At 38.1% G+C, this 16,928-nt stretch overlaps 1 protein-coding gene across 1 annotated transcript in view; it reads left to right on the top strand.

Moving 5' to 3' along the window:
- The window catches only part of MYO1E (myosin IE), a gene marked incomplete at its 3' end in the record, with an annotated part of 58,217 nt that overhangs the window by 26,505 nt on the left and 14,784 nt on the right, over positions 1–16,928 (top strand). The window contains exons 10-19 of the mRNA XM_010180895.1: positions 178–374; positions 1,420–1,500; positions 1,890–1,976; positions 3,242–3,328; positions 4,433–4,600; positions 5,289–5,374; positions 5,925–6,006; positions 6,816–6,922; positions 10,786–10,884; positions 14,120–14,264. Of these exons, the coding sequence (XP_010179197.1) occupies positions 178–374; positions 1,420–1,500; positions 1,890–1,976; positions 3,242–3,328; positions 4,433–4,600; positions 5,289–5,374; positions 5,925–6,006; positions 6,816–6,922; positions 10,786–10,884; positions 14,120–14,264 (1,139 nt within the window). The remainder of the gene's footprint in view (positions 1–177; positions 375–1,419; positions 1,501–1,889; positions 1,977–3,241; positions 3,329–4,432; positions 4,601–5,288; positions 5,375–5,924; positions 6,007–6,815; positions 6,923–10,785; positions 10,885–14,119; positions 14,265–16,928) is intronic.

Below are 16,928 nucleotides of genomic sequence, written 5' to 3'. Positions count from 1 at the left end.
TGGAGACCTTAGGGAAATTTTAAAGAGAGAAATCCCTCCTATTTCTTCTTAAGCTGCATGCCCTATGAGGTTGATTACTGCTGATTGTTATTAGAGATACAGCCAAATTTTTTTTTCTTCATTCTGTATTGGTTTAGTCTGCAAGTCATAATCCAGCAACCTTGATCTTTCTTGCAGTTTTGGCTTTCCCTGCTTTTCTCCTGGGAATTAACCAGGACCGCCTGAAGGAAAAACTGACCAGCAGACAGATGGACAGCAAGTGGGGAGGCAAATCTGAGTCCATAAATGTAACACTAAATGTGGAACAAGCCTGCTACACCAGAGATGCACTGGCCAAGGCCCTTCATTCCCGTGTTTTTGATTACTTGGTGGATGTAAGTTGGATTTGCTTTATTCTACTGCAGTATCAAAACAAGTACAAGTACACTAGGAATGTTCCTTGCAGTGCTTTTCCTGTCTGTCATTTCTTTCACCCACTAAACCCGTGTTTCTTTGCCTAAACCTTAGCAGCAGCACTGAGCAGTGCATTGGGAGCAGGACCATAGATACCAAATATAAGACAGTGATTATGTGACAAATGCTACACTTTCTTTGAAGCAAATGAGCTATGCTTTCAGCACTGTATTTGCTCAGTCTCCTGCCACAACTGTCCAATATATTCTGACATCTCCTTCCTGTCAGCATCCACACATCTGAGTCTTACTTTCTCTGACAGTTGAGCATTTTCAGATGAGCAGAATTAGCTGGTTATGGTCCCCTGCTCTCTTGCCCTACTCTCCTGCAAAGAACCCCTTCAGCATCCCAAGGTTGCGGCATTGGATCAGATGGTCAAATTACATTCTCCATGCTTAATACTCTCTGTTCAGAATGAGACCCTAGGCTGGACTTGTGGAGGAGAAACCTTACCTTTGGCCACAAATTCTGGACAGGTGGAGGAGAAGTCTCCTCCGTGGTAGCACTGGTGCTATCTTAGAAGTCTCCCTCCTCATGGCAGCTCTGTAATTCCCACTATGTGCCTGTACCAGCACTGACACTGCAAAGTAGAGAAATACAGAAATAGGTGAGAAAAGATTCATGGTACCATCTGCAAAATGCATCAAATATCAGACTTAAAGCTGTTCCTTTTTTGTTGGCTCCTTTTCTTTAACTGAGCCAGTTATGCTGAAGGGGAAAGATTTTTACAAACAGTAGAACCAAAGTCTCCCTAGCCTGGGAAACAGGACAGTATACTGTTCATTTCATGGCTAACACTTTATTAAAAAGTGAAAGTAAAAGACCATAGTACATGTATTTGTATTCCATTCACACATGTTCTTTTTGAAGAAATCCAGTATTTTTATATAAATATTGAAGGATATGAGTACACCTTTTAAATACATAAACTACACTTTGTTTTACATTTTGTTTCTGTTTTATTAGTCTATTAATAAGGCTATGGAGAAGGACCATGAAGAATATAACATTGGTGTCCTTGATATTTATGGCTTTGAAATATTCCAGGTAAGGCAATGCAATACTCAAGGTTTGTGCTGTTCTGACCTGGAAGATTTTTTTATTTAGAGGGGAAAAAATCCAAAACAGAAAAAACTCAAATCCTGTGGTGAGAATAAATGCAAAAAAACCCTCAAAAAACAAACCAGCCCAGCTTCTGGGACATTGAGTTCTTACTGGTAATGTCTCACTTAATAAACACGAAGTATTGAAGAAACTTCAAAGAAACTAGGTCATTGGCCTTAAAAGAAAGATCTGAGATTACACAGAATGTCTATAAAATCAGCAACCCATCCATCATTGACAGTGTTTCTTTGAAGCTTATTGCCAGCATAAGAATCAAGAATTACTCTATATAAAGCATGGAACTAATTTTTAAATTGTTTCCTTTTCTGTAGAAAAATGGTTTTGAACAGTTCTGCATCAACTTTGTTAACGAAAAACTGCAGCAGATTTTTATTGAACTGACACTGAAGGCAGAACAGGTAACCAGACTTTTATTCTTTTTGAATTCGTAAATGAGCTATTGCTTTTTCAGTTGGTGGAAAAATTGAGGTTTCATCATCTGCTAACAACAAAATTTGTCTTGTTAAGCAAGACAAAGAAAAAAACCACAACTTTGTTGTTGGCTAACCCTAAAACTGTAAACCACACCAGCTACAGACATATATTCTCTACTACAGTGGTACAAAATTGGGTCCATCATACGGTGTATTAATGCAGTCATATGACTCTGCCCAGGCTTGCTGCATATTCTGACTCACTGACAGAAATGGAAAACTGCAGCTTGGTTCTGTCCCTGTGCTTTCATTGGCCATGACACACAGTTAAAGGGGAATACTGTTCTTAATTTCCTCCACACCCTTTTTGTTAAAACCAGATATATGAATGCAATAGACTAGTGAGACAAATGCAGAAGTACCTCTGAACGTATCTGTAGTTCTCTGCTCACAGTCTTATTGCAGAATCTCACTTACATGAATGTGAGCTTCTGCATGGGAGGGCAGACAGAATGCAGCTGAGACAGAAGCGTTGTGTGCAGTATGAGCTCAGGCCTGGCACCAACTTCAGGCCAATGTTTTCAAGAATGCACATACACAATTGCCTCTGTGTAAAAGTAACTGATGATTGCAGTTGAGCACACAAATGACCCGCTAAGTGCCTAGCTGGACTCATACATGAGCTGAGTGTATCAATTAAATAAAACTGTAGTATGAATTTTTTCCCTAGTCAGTCTCTACTTGTCTTTATGGTTCCAGCAGTTATACTCAAAAATAAAAAGTAGAGCTGTGTCTCCCATTTCATGTGCGTTTCTAAATGTGCTGTTTTGGTCACCTAGTCCTTGATACACCTGTCACAATCTTAATTTTTAAAATAGATGAGGATATGGATGCTTAGGTGCAGTGTCAAGATACTGTAAAGCTCACTTTGTTACTATTTGCGAAGTGCTTTGACAATAAATGAACTGATGAAATATTCCTGCTCTTCTCAGTAACTACTCGAGGGCTATAAATGACAAAAGAATGTGAGGGGAGGACAGAGAAGGTTTTCAATTCGACTCTTCAGCAGCAGAGAACTGGATTTAACTGTCATATGGGTCGTATCTCCCACCGCATCCCAATCATACATTTAACAATTCCTTCCAAACATGAATGGTGCAGAGTCTGTGTATCTGTGTGTAGTGCATTGTAAATCCCATGCTGCATCCACAGTGCAAAAGAATATTTGCATCTTTTTTTTTACTTCACAGGAAGAATACGTGCAAGAAGGAATTAGGTGGACACCAATAGATTATTTTAACAACAAAATAGTGTGTGATCTCATAGAGAACAAAGTGGTAAGTATTTAGAACAAATGGATGGAAAAAAACAACAAGATTTTTCTCTAAAATATTTGGGCAACTGCTTGGGTGTCAGGATGTCCATAGGAAAAATGCAAATACTGTTGTTCAGCTACTGAGTCATACTAAGCCTATATATAAATCTTACATAAGATAATGTATATCTTAGAGCTCTTATAGGACATCTAAGATAGCAACCAAAAGGAGAACCATAAGATAGTGTGATTGATGTGTGACTAAAAAATAGAGTGATGGAAATCAGAATTTCATCCACCTAAATTTATCATGAACTTCATGATACATTCTACTGTACATCAGATAAGGCTCTGTGTCCCTGGCAGATGTATTTCAGTTTGGGGAAGCTACCCAGCAGTTGCAAATTAAGCAGAAGCAAGTTAAGAGAAAGTATTAGGAAGTGTTTGTAGATAAATTTTGTGTCTTTGCTCCACAGAATGTTCTGCAGTTTAAAGACTTTATATTCTGGCTTGGGGTGACAGCAAATGTTGAGTTGTTCTTTAGGACAGAAGTATTTTTTTCCCAGCTACTTCTTTGTTCTCATGTAAGCCAGGTAATTCTAACAGTAGTTAAAGGGCTATAGTGACTTGCACTTAAATGCACATCAGGTTTTGCCCATATCCTATCTGTATCAGGATAACTGGGAAGAGGATAGGATTTCTGCCATGATCTTAAATATTTAGCTCTAAGTTTGTCAAGCCTACAGCATGTGAGTTTAAGTACCTCAGACATGGGTTTATTTTTTTCGGTGAATTGAGAAAGAAGATTGCTTTGTGAGGGAAATAAAAAGTAAAAGAAATGTTGAGCATATTGGGGTTTGTTTTGGTTTTTTGACAGCAATCATTGTTTTCCCCATTTCCCACTGTCACTATCACTGCCCAAAGCAGGCTCGCTCCTTAAACTATTTGCATGCTTGTATACAAGTTAATCTCTACTGTGAACTCTACTGAGTGAAGGGGAATTCTTCCTGTTGTGACTTTCTCTAGTGTTTTTGTAGCAAAGATAATTTTCTGTTTGAGAGGAAAAGCTGGTGTCATTCTTTTTCCTCAGTTTAGCTATTTTTGTTATTCTTCTCCTATGCATTAGAATCCCCCAGGGATTATGAGCATTTTAGATGATGTCTGTGCCACAATGCATGCAGTGGGAGAAGGAGCTGACCAAACACTGCTTCAAAAACTCCAGATGCAGATTGGGACTCATGAACATTTCAACAGCTGGAACCAGGGATTTATCATTCATCATTATGCTGGAAAGGTAATGTGGAAAATGATCACTGAATTCTGCATAATGTATTTTATAAAGAAAAAGAACGGTAATGAAAAGGAAGCACTGTAGAAGGCTATTTTGATTTTAAATAGCCAGATTATTTTCAGAGCCAGCGTCCTCCTTTCACAATGTGCAGGGAGCTTAGAACAAATATGCCCTAACTTAGGAGAGGTGAGTCTGGGTCTTGCTGCTATCAGACATACTAACCAGAACTTAATAGTAGATGTAATGTTAATTAAATGTTAATTTAAAGAAATTGGATCTAAAAATGTTCCTTAAAGTGATGACATACAAATAAAACTGGGAATATAATGTACAGTTCTATCTTCTTTGTGTATATTTCTCAAGACTATTCATGATTTCCTGCAGTTACAGTTAATAACAGTAAACCTTTATTTTTCTTCAGTAACATTCAGTATTAAATTCACTCGTGTCCTGTTCCATTCACTAGCTCCATAAGTCTTTTTCACTCATTTTAAATACATGGATGAAATTCCTTTATGTTTGTTGTGAAGAAGTTCACTAATCCTTGGATATATTATTAGTTATCGTTGCCACATCTAAGTTATGCCAGACAAACCAAAAAGTTAGAACAGCTACTGATAAGGCTAGAATTTAAATGTTCTTTAATTATTGGGTTCTCAACTTACCGCAATCAATTTCCACCTTGGTCCAGGTATCTTATGATATGGATGGATTCTGCGAGAGAAATCGGGACGTTCTTTTCACGGACTTGATTGAACTCATGCAGAGCAGTGATTTGTACGTAAGCAAAACTTGCTTAAAGCTAGGAATATGTTAGTTCAGATGGATGCACAGAGCCTGACTTCTCTACTTTGTATGAGTTAACATCACTGCAGTAGAACAGCATCACCTGCATTATACCGACCTTCATTTTCTGCAAATCTGAATAAGTAAGGTACTGCAGTGTCAGAAGCAAATGGTATAATGACAGCCATTTGGTTTGGCCTCAAACAAGGCCATGAGTGGTTCAACGCTCTCTCAGAACAGGCACTGTTTTAGAAAAACGTTACTTTATATGCTACGTATTTTAATTAAATTGATGCTTACTTTTTAAGAAGTGCATGTATCTTCGAGTCTAGAAGTCTGCTGTCATGTCTTCCAGTGCTCACTAAAATAGAAAGGGAATGAAACTCATGAAAAATACTGATCTTAAAATAGGTTTAACTACAGATTAATAGAAATAGCTATTTATATTCTGCTCAACTATCAACTTTTACAGCATATTCCTTGATATTCCTGCATTGAATTGTCTTTCTATGCCAACACTATTTTATTAATTCTTTCCTAGGCCTTTTATAAAGGCTCTGTTTCCTGAAAACCTTCAAGTGGACAAGAAGGGTCGTCCTACCACTGCAGGCAGTAAAATCAAAGTATGTCTGGTTTTGCTCTGCTAGTATGTGTTAGACTTTTAACCTAAATAAAGTTAAAACCACAGTAGTCTTTGCTGGTTTTTACCATCCAGGCACTTTTAAAGATAGGCATGAGGAGTGTATTGATTGCAAAGTGATGCATTGTTTCAGCTGTTAAGATCATCTTTTGTCCTGCACCGCTCATTAAACATTTTGTTGAGCTGCATTCTACAGCAGAGAATTTTCCAAAGGAGCAGTTGATGGTAGCTATAATAATACTTGCATGTGCATAATGAATGAGCCCCTTCACTCAGCCACTTGATGTCCTACAGTTAGCCGGTCCCTTTCTAGTGCAGAAATGCAGAGGGGCCTGATCCAGCACACACTGAAGTCAACAGAAGTCTTTCTACTGACCATAATGTGCCTTGAATAAGGCAGCAAGTGTTAGAAGGGGAACATCTTTTTGGAGACTCTAAAATACACGCTTAGATTACGTACTTGCAGACTTTGGAAACCGATATTTTATCAACCTCTTTTCTCATATTTCACTGTGGTAGTCAAGTTCACCTGATGCATTCCTTGTCACTCCATATCTTTATATAATAGTGTAAATATGTTACACAGCTGGAGATAATGGTGCCTTCTATTTACTGATAAAATTTTCATGAGGCGCATATTATCCCAAGACACTTTGGTTGTTCTGAAGAAAGATCAAAGTCAACTGGATCCAGTCAACTGAATCATCAGCAGATGGTTCATGATTTTTAGAATTCTCTCACAGGATTTACCCTGTTCAGCTCATATCCTGTTGTTTTACCTCCATTTTACAGAAACAAGCAAATGACCTTGTTGGCACGCTGATGAAGTGCACACCTCATTACATCCGCTGCATCAAACCAAATGAAACAAAGAAGTCTCGAGACTGGGAGGAGAGCAGGTATGGATAAGCTGGGTATGCAAGGAGAAACAGTGCTTATAGTAAAAAAAAACCACAACAAAAAATCATAATGTGTAATCGTACAGCCTACAGACAAACAGAACTAGGTACTCTGAAACCTTCAGAAGTTAAATCTGGCATGACCTCTGCTGAACTCTGAGGATAAGCTGTAGTCACTTGTAGATCAGCAGTTACTATATGCAGTTCTTAGCTTTTCCTGTATCAATTATGAATAAATCTATATTTGCATAATGGTAACACAAACGGTATATTAAGGACTCGCTTTTCCATGTAGAATTTGCACACTAAATGTATTATACATCAGTTCTGACTTTTGCCTTATGCTTTGAACACAGCTTCTATGAGGTAGCTGAAAAGTCAGCAGAATGTATCTGCTTTTGTATATCAAACTTACCAAAAAGTCTGCAGCAGGTTCCTTTTTTACTTCTTGACTTCTAAGTTTCATTAGCCAGCTCTTTAGAGAGAAGTCACTAAGATATCATACCAAGTTGTTAGATAGACATTAAATAGCTGTCTAAATAATCCGTTTGGTTTATCACATCCATTTTAAGGCATCTGCAACTGTATGATGCTTTATAGAATCTTCCTGTTATCTGAGAAGAGATACTCCTTTCTTTTTTTCCACCTTTGGTGATCAGTGCAGTACGTGCACTATGTGAAGTCCTAAAATAGATAACATTTATTACTATATACCAAGTAGTTCTGGTATTGCTAGAAGTGCTGATAAAGCAAGTGGTTATTTTTATCACACTAAAACAACTTGCAAAGTCTGATAAAAGCATTCTTCACCATATCAGCAACCCACCAGAATGCACTTCCTGCCATTTGGCATGCAGACCAGCACAATTACATGCAGATGTAGAGCACTTACAGAAGCCACAATTGGGACTGTACTTGAAAGTGTCATTTGGGTCTTGGCAGTAAATGTAGACCCTCTTTCTCTAGCTTTTCCACCCCTGAAAACCCTACTGTGCAGCATTTAATTTTCCACTGACGCTGGGGACCAAAGGAGGAAAATAAGTGATCCTAGAAAAAGTATGTGTAAAACTTTTAACTGTAAGTTGAGGGGCTTTTAAAATCAATCATTTACATATTGGAAAACAGGCCTATTATTGTGGAAGGTGTTGCTAGGAAACCAATGAAACAAACAAACAAAAACCTTAAGAAAAGGCCAGCTTACAGGAAACCCCTTTTGGAGCAAAAATGGGCAAGACTTCCTTATAATGAGGATGATGTTTGGCAAATGCAGCAGCTACTGATAACAAATGAAATCCAAAGGATAGTTTACTATCAAATTCAGACATAAATGGAAGTAGTTCTTACAATAGTAATCTTTCATCCCTGTTAAAAAAACCCTAACATTCTCTCCCATTTCAAACTGTGATTTCCCTTATATTAAAATAGGACTTCACGTATAGTATACCTGTGTTCTAGCAGTTAATAACATGTCTGGGGAAAAGAAGTTTTATATGCATGTGACCACTGAAGCTTAATTTTGTCGTTTCATTATTTTACTGTGAAAAAGTTCTGTGTTGAGGGAAAGAAACAACCGAGTTTGTGATATTTTGCTGAATTGGTTTAGGGTTTGGGTTTTTTTTGTTGTTGTTCCCTGTTGTGGTCACACAGAATTGTATCATACACATGCTGCCATAGTTGATGTCATGGGAGTAGTGTATCTAATAAGCTATGTATGTGTAGCTTATTAGTAGCGTGTTACTAGACAGTGAAAATGTAACTGAAAAAGTAAAAAAAAACAACCTTCACAAAGCCTGTCTTACTTCATGCTCGCAGAAACCTTCTCACTCCAGCTTTGTACTGCTGTTGAATAATTCCAGAATATTTAGCACTAAAACACAGACTTTGTGTAATACCTAAACCTTGTCTAATACTTAAGTTATTCCAAAAGTTGGGGTGTTCTTGAAATGTGTTTTTGTTCAGGTCCTGGCACAGCCACTTAGACTTGTATGCAAAACTGCTGCATTAGCTGAATTCCCAGACCCTGACCTGCTTGAGGTTGATGCCTGGAGGGAGGTTTGGTGTGTGCCTTTTCTCAGAAAGAAAAGAAAAAACAGAAAAATGTCTCAAATTCTCTGTTGCTGGACACCAATACTGGCAGGACAGTAAGAAAATGGGAGTAATACCGTTGCTCCAGTGCATTATTCCAGATGTGAACAGGAGGGAAAGCTATAAACAGGAAAATGTATTTTTGTCCATCAACTTTCTACTGTACCAGAATTCTTGGAGTGGGTAAAAAATGCACTTTATTCCTTGAACACAGCAAGATTAAAATGCGCAGTATTCTTTATTATAAGCTAAAAGAGGAGTATCACTCATCATTTAGGGAAATACGTCTCATAAGTGTTCCTTAAAAAGAAATTACTGAAGGGCTTTTGTCATTTGAAACATGGCATTGCAAAAGCTTTTCCCCTTTATACTGAGTCATGTGAAAAGAATGTCTCACCAAAAAACAGGGGAAAAAAATTCAATGCGCAATACGCTTTAGATTGAAATTTAACATTTCAGAACAGCTAGGGAAATAACATTGAATTAACCAAGAGTTTTTCAGAATTTGAAAAATCTTTTGTAAAATCAGAAAAATAGTAAGGAAAACAAAATTAAATGGCTCCTTACAGGCTCACTTTATTTGATCATATGTAAAGAAATGTTCTTTTGTATACTGTTTGTTAAACTTGCAGGTCTAAAAGCTTAACAACTCCTGTATTTCTGACTGAAAGCTAGAGCTTCTACAGTTTGCCCTATAAAGGAACAGCAGCAGAAGCACCTGAGTTTCAGAGTTAAAAACTGACATTGCCTTTTTCAGGCACATGACTTAGATGCGGAAATTAAGGAAATGCAAAGGAAAACAGCAGGAGTCCCCTTGTTAAGGAAGCTAACTGAAATTTTCAAACCAACGCTCCGAGCATTAAGTAGTAGACTAGCAGGATATGTAAGGAGGAACGTAAAAATAATGTACCGCAGCTCCAGGAAAGAGGAAAAGGTACCAGAAGGAAGCTTTTTTTTCTTTTGCTGTTTTTCTGCTTTGAGATTGATGGGGACATATTTGTTCCCTGTTTAGAACCTAAAATGAACGTGTTTTGCATGAAGGAACTGTAATGGTGTTGGGATAATGATGTTTCAGTTCACACGAGCAGCAGTCTCCCTCCACAGCCATGAGCACTTTCTATGGGACCGGTACCAGCCCAGTTTTTGTTGGTAATTGAAGTATGCCATGAACAGGCTTACCAAATGCTTCCTTTGCACCGTGGTAGAATTAGGAGGAATGCTAGCTTTTAATGAGTATACTGGCCTGGTTTTCTTCTTTCTGATTTTTTGTCTAATGAAAGTTTGGCATCTGGGGCTTTCTCCAGACATCGCATTCAGTCCTTTCTCCAGAACAAACAAAAAAGAGCTACTGAGTGCTGCTGTTGATTATTGAGCGATGTAAAACATAGGTGAAACCTACAATAAGAAGAACACCAAACCATTTCCCACTCCTTTGGATAACAGCTGTGTAATTGTATAAGTAACAGTTACTTGGCCTTTTATGGGTTATAGTATTAGTTAAGAAATTTTTGTATTTGTTAGGAAATGGGAAGTTAAACTAGGGAAAAAATGCTAAGGTAAACTTGCTACATATATTTTAGTAATGCAGTCTACCTGTCTTGAATGTTGTTCTTGCCATGCAGTGTGCATGGTAATGTGCAAAAATAAATTCATATACTCATGCATGGATTTTAGAAGTCAGTAGTCTTGAAACATGATACAGGCTTTTAAGAATACCTCAGTCCACAAATATGCTGAAATGAAATGGATTTTAAATCTTGCATTGTTTTTGTCCACAGGGTAAAACATCAAGTGGAATACTTAGGTCTGAAAGAAAATATTCGAGTAAGAAGAGCTGGCTATGCCTACAGGCGGGTCTTCAAGAAGTTTTTGCAGAGGTAGGGTAATACCAATTTTGAAGTATTACAGCACAGTCGTTTCCATGATGAGGATTAAAACCAGAAGCCGCAAGTTTTTAAAGCTTCTAGTTTCCCACTTACGCTTTCCTTTTTCCCCATTTACCTTGGTCACTATCTTGGTTACCCATAGATTTGAAATATCATAAAGAATGCCTTTGACTCTTTGAAGGTCTTTTCATTTTGTTGTAAACTTGCCTAAGACCTTCTTTTTGTAGTGCTGTCAGACAGTTCCTCAAGTTAGAGAGGGTTAAGAGACCTTAGAGTTATGAGCTGCTAACCTGTGTTTAAAATGTTACTGCTCTAGCTCTCCCAACCCTTCTTTCCCAGTGCAGAAGATAAGTAAAGAAATACTTGCCTGCCATTCAACGATTCCAGTATAAAGAGTAACCTTAGCTTGAATTGCTCATTATATCCTTCCACTGGTGTTCAAACAGCTGGGAATGGTTACAACTCAAACCACTGCAGCTGCTCACTGAATGAAAGCAAGTCAGAGCTCTGTAAAACCAATCCTTGTTTCATTGTCGTAGGACCAGCTGTTCAGATGATTAACTACCTCCACTAGTTAATGAAATCCTCTTAAATTAAAGCAATTGCAAGATTTTTTTATTTTTTAATTGAAACATACAGCTAATAAATACCCACACTGGGCATTATGTGACAAATCAGCTACTGCTGGAAGTCTTTGTGTTACATTAGAGAATATAAAACAAAAAAAACCAATAAATGCTTGCAAGAAATGGAATATAATTAATCAAACAGCACAGAAAAAAGCCAGTGATACGTCATGATAATACAGAGAATGTTCTGATCGTCTAGTAATACACAGACCTAAAATATCTTAAAAGTATGGACTTAATTTTCATTATGGAACAATTTTAAATCCCTTTTTCTACGTGATCTTCAAGCCTAGACATGACACATGAATATGCTTCGGGTTGCATTACTTAACACAGACCGTTGCTGAGACAGAATAACGGATTAATAATGTGTATTAAATCTAGCATCTGCAGTTGTTGAACACGGATTGTGAGAACTGTGCAGGTCTAGAAACCTGCCTGCGAGGTCTGCACAATAAAGCTACGTGGTACTTCTGGAAAGTGAATAGATTTCTGTACTTCACTTTGTATGTAGAGATCCACAGGCAACTCAAACCATTCTTTATGAAATTCAGCCATTTGTTTCAAATTAGTCTTGTTAAATTTTTTGTGAGTAAAGTTCTTCCTGCAACCTTTCCATTCACAGTTCCCTAGCATCCAGAACAAGCTCTGTTCTGACACCCTGAGTCAGTGTGAGTAAAAGTGGGCTGAGGCATGGAATGGACAGGAAATGCATGCTTGTACACTTGTTGTCATTGGGAGTTCCTTGGCAGCTCCATATAAGTGGAGATTTCTGGGCTGAATAGACTTATATGTACAAAATTTACATTTGCATGCAGAAAGCCACAGTCACTGAAAAGGGCCTATGTGTTTCAAAGCATAACCAGTCTGAAAGCTGAACTACATACTCACGTATTTAGACATGGGACCTAACTGCTTACTGTGGATTTATAATAGAAAATTTGGGGGGGGTCTGGGGGGGAAGTCATGATTTGAAATTGTTTCAGAAGCATTTTAAGAACACACTTAGTACCTGTGCTGAAATCCTCTGTAAAATCAAATTACACAAGCTGGAAAAACCTAAATACGTGGATATTGCAATGACCAGATTAATGGGAAACATTAGAGGAAAGTGCTATTTCTAAACAGCAGTGAACAATGACAGAATTGTCACATTATAAAATTGTGAAATGCTTAGTTGGTGCATGTTATGGAATAATCTTTCTGCTGCCCTGTAGAATTGTCACACCAGTAAAATGAAGTTGATCTGAGTTTATGAAAAAGAATAATTTCAACTCTATTCTTATTTTGGACTGAAGAGTTTTACTTACATTAAAAGGTTTTGAGTCATCATTTTAACCTGTGCCCTCCTTTTACAGCTCAGAGGATGTAAGCAAGGATTTGTAACATGCTGAAATGTAGTGTCAAATTCTGTGGTGTGGAAAGTAGCGGTTTGAAATGCCTTTATTAACATCAGCTCCTTTAAATTTAGACTTTCTTAGACCCTCACATATAACTATACTGTTGACAGTACATGATGAACCTGCAAAAGAAGCTGTTAATTAAATAAGCTGGGAGTTACTTTAACTTACAATCCTTACTAAGTTTTATCTGTTTGTCCCATGATACTGATAAATATGTAAGTGTATTTACATTGTCTGCAAACATCTGGGTATGAAATTTGTCACAACGTATTTAGCCGTTCTCCAGTCTCACGGTCAAAGGAGTCTAAGTAGGTGCTGCTGGAGAAGTTACTTATCCACAGACACACTGAGGCAGCCCATCAGTGCTTCTTGGTGGGCAATGGAACAAGGCAGCTTTGTAACTCCAGCCTGGCAGTTCCAAAAACCCAAGTGAAACTACTGAATAAGTAAGTACTAAGACAGCTTAAAAGGGGCTACAACCTGGCATCCACCTCATTTTCAAAGCTTAATACTGTGAGACAGAAGACTACTTGCCTCTTCCAATGAAAGTTGTGTTACTATAGCACTTCCCTGCCTCCCTAGCCCTCTGTGTGGTCACATCCCAGTGTTCCCTCCAGGTAGCACCAGTATCTCCGTATCTTCCCTCTTTTTACCAGAGGCCAGGCCAAAGGCTTTCTGGGATACAGCTAGGAATGGCTCTTTGCTAAATGCAGACCAGCTATTGAACAGGTGGGTTAGGAGTATGAGCTGGCCGCTTGCTTAGAAGCACAAAAGGCCTTTGTAAGAGTAAGATAGAGAAGGCTTGAGTGGGAAATGGGCCACATGCTTGGGAATGAATCTAGAATACCAAGGATGTAGGCACTTAAATCTGGACCATAAGTCATTACTAGTAAATAGCCTTGCCCTGGACTTAAGGAGGTCACAGCAGAACTTTCTGTAATTAACTACTGCAGTTACCAACTAGTAACAGAGCATCTGGAAACAGGAGACTCATGGACACTTGCCCTTCTCATTGCAGTCATTTGGTCTTGCTAAACAAGTAACATCTTAATACTGTGCACCTTTCCGCAGGACTTCTGTAAGTCCTGCCACAATTGTCAACCACCCCCCCGGGGTAATACTGACTAAGAGTCAGTGATACTCTGCTGCTGTTTGATAGCAGGTTTTAATCTCTTCTTCTCTACCTGTTTTAAGGTATGCCATTCTGACCAAAGCAACCTGGCCTTCCTGGAAAGGAGAAGAGAAACAAGGAGTTCTCCATCTGCTTCAGTCAGTTAACATGGATCCTGACCAATATCAGCTTGGGAAATCCAAAGTCTTCATCAAAGCTCCAGAGTCTGTAAGTGTGGCAGAACATGAGCCCGTAAATAGGAAACTGTTTTGCTGAAATAGAAGGCCTGAGCACTCTGAAGTTGAGCATGATATCTGCTAAGGGGGGAGAAGCATAAGAACATTAAGTCAAGCTGGGCAGGTCTGTCACAGGTACCTCGAGGCTGTACAGGGATTATAGGTACTTTTAAAATGAGCACAGTACGTAAGGACCCTGCAGGATTTTGACACTAATACAAGGAACATTAAATGCATCAAGAAAAGGAGATGGAATATGAAGATGCTTTGGGGTCAGGGTACACATGGTGACATTGCGTCAGAGAATCTGTCACATGGAGGAGTATCATGGCATGAAAACATCTGACCATTAGCCCAAGAAAATAGGTAATCTCAGTATAAGAACTGCTGATGAAAACAGAATAGCCCCCAGTTACAGTAAGGACATGTTATGCATCATTGAGTAAATCAACCGCAGAATGACAGCAACTTGAAATCCCATTCAAGGAGAACACTGGGGAGGCATCATAAGGCTGTTTTTATGCTGTGGCTGCTGAACTGCACAAAATTTGTGGGAAAAAAAAGTTCTTACAGCACTATTCAGGAAAGTTGTCAAGGGAAAACACTACGCTCTACTCATATAGAGTATATTCCTCATTTATCAGAAGTGATTTGGCTTAGTTTGTATAATGTACCTTTCACTTGAGCATTAGGTGGTTTCTTGGTGCTTTACCTGAAGTTACATGTCAAAATAAAAGCAAAACACTTTTATTGCTTTTTTCCAGAAATATATACATTTTGCTCTGTAGAGCAACAGGAAGTCAGGCAATGACAGCGCTGTGCCGAATCACGTGGGATTTAACACAATTACATTAATTTGACAGATTTCTCTCTCTTAAAGGAAAAAAAGATAAGACTTCTTCAAGTCAGAATAGAAATTGTGGTGCTTCTACCATAAACAGGGTAAGGTAGTATCATGACTGTTCAGGAACAATGGGACTTTATGTACTTGCCATCTGAGGGACTTGTTTATAAATAAAGCATGCAGTGTTCCAGATGCAGGTTATTGGAATATTTGCATGTTGGCAGAGCAGGAAGTTCTCGTACAGGATTAATCCTACTTAGTCATTGCAAGCAACACCTTAGCCAGCCAATTATGAGGAAGCATGAGCTTTATCCTCCTTCCTCTGTGGCATGATTTATTTCCTAAGATTACTGGGGCAGTGTTTTCTTACAAAGTCAGTGCAGTAGCCTTGGACATTAGTGGATGTCTCTTGTTGTGACTTTTAGTCCTTCAGTGATTTTAGTCCTTCAGAATTATTATAGGGTGGTGGTGAGTACGCATTCTGGCCAAGTGTATATTTGAATTAATACAGACAGCTTAGTTCTTTGTAATTACAAGGGACCAGAATTAGTAATTTAAGCAACATCTTCCCATCCTGTGTTCATTATCTTACACTGCAGCAAACCTGACTTTCTTGTTTTCACTGGGAAATCATTTTGTATCCATGTCATTCATTGCAGTTAGTTACAAACCAAATACAGTCTCAGTTTGGGAGATACACCATTAAGAGAAGAAACCAAAATAATTCTTGTGCGATGGCTGTTTTCTCAACATTGTGCCACTTTTTGGATAAATCAATCCAAAATTTTTAAGTAGGTTTGCTTTCAGTTCACATAATACAACGTATAAGGAACTATCTTCCTCTCCTGACTGCTGAAATACCCTGTGTGGTATGTTTGTCCCTTACAAGAGCACAGATTTTCAGCAGCCACACCTTCACAAATGGGTTGTGTCTTACTCCTTTTTCAAAGAAATAAGTGAAATAATTTGCTGGTATCTGTCTTCTGTTTAATAGCCAAGTTGCAGGTGCTTACATAGGATAGATGGCTCTAGTTCCCCTTCACTCTGAAGTGGGCAAAGTGTCAATAATCTGTATCCCAACACCATGTGCTACTAGGTTGTTTCCAAGAGGAAGAAATTCTTCTCAACAGATACATCTTCCCGTTCTGCATTTTTGCAATACGCAGTCCTAGTTGCATGTACATGCCATTTACTGGCATGTCTGTGAGTTTTACTGAAGGGTAGTTCTGCAGGTGAAGACAACGTGATGTTGACTAGAAATAGTAAATTTATCCTTTCAATTACTCCATACTTTCTTTTTCTTTATTTTTTGAAAAGCCATGAAATCCATTTTTAAACACGTACTAAAAATAGTTTAGGCCTTTTTCAATTTAAGTTGAACAATTTTCCATGAGCTGAATATTCTAAAGCTTGATTTATATCTTTTAGTATCTCTCATCTTGTATTACTAAAGCATTGGCTAGGTTTATACTACTTTTGAGAAAAATCATTTTTTAGATGGTAAATGAAAGCTTTTCTTTCTACCACTGAAGAGAGCAACTGTTGTGGTTTATCAGATGAAAGAGACTCGACTTGCTCAGGAGTGTAAGGGGAGGCTTTATAATACTTATTTTAGGAAAGAATATAGGCAGTATTTTTATTTTATAACTTATGAACCATATTTTAACTCAAGATTTTCATTGAACTTCCTTTATTGTGACCTTCAACTGCAGGTGATAGAGCATTACTGTTAAAGAAATAACTGGGGAGCGTTCGTGAGAGATAAAATCAATGTCGTTACTGTAACCTGAATTGCACAAGGTCTTGGTCGTG

Source organism: Mesitornis unicolor, unplaced genomic scaffold (assembly GCF_000695765.1).
Source record: "Mesitornis unicolor isolate BGI_N332 unplaced genomic scaffold, ASM69576v1 scaffold9263, whole genome shotgun sequence".
NCBI lineage: Eukaryota > Metazoa > Chordata > Aves > Mesitornithiformes > Mesitornithidae > Mesitornis > Mesitornis unicolor.
Note: the sequence above shows the minus strand (reverse complement) of the source record. Positions and strands in the feature narration are given on the sequence as shown.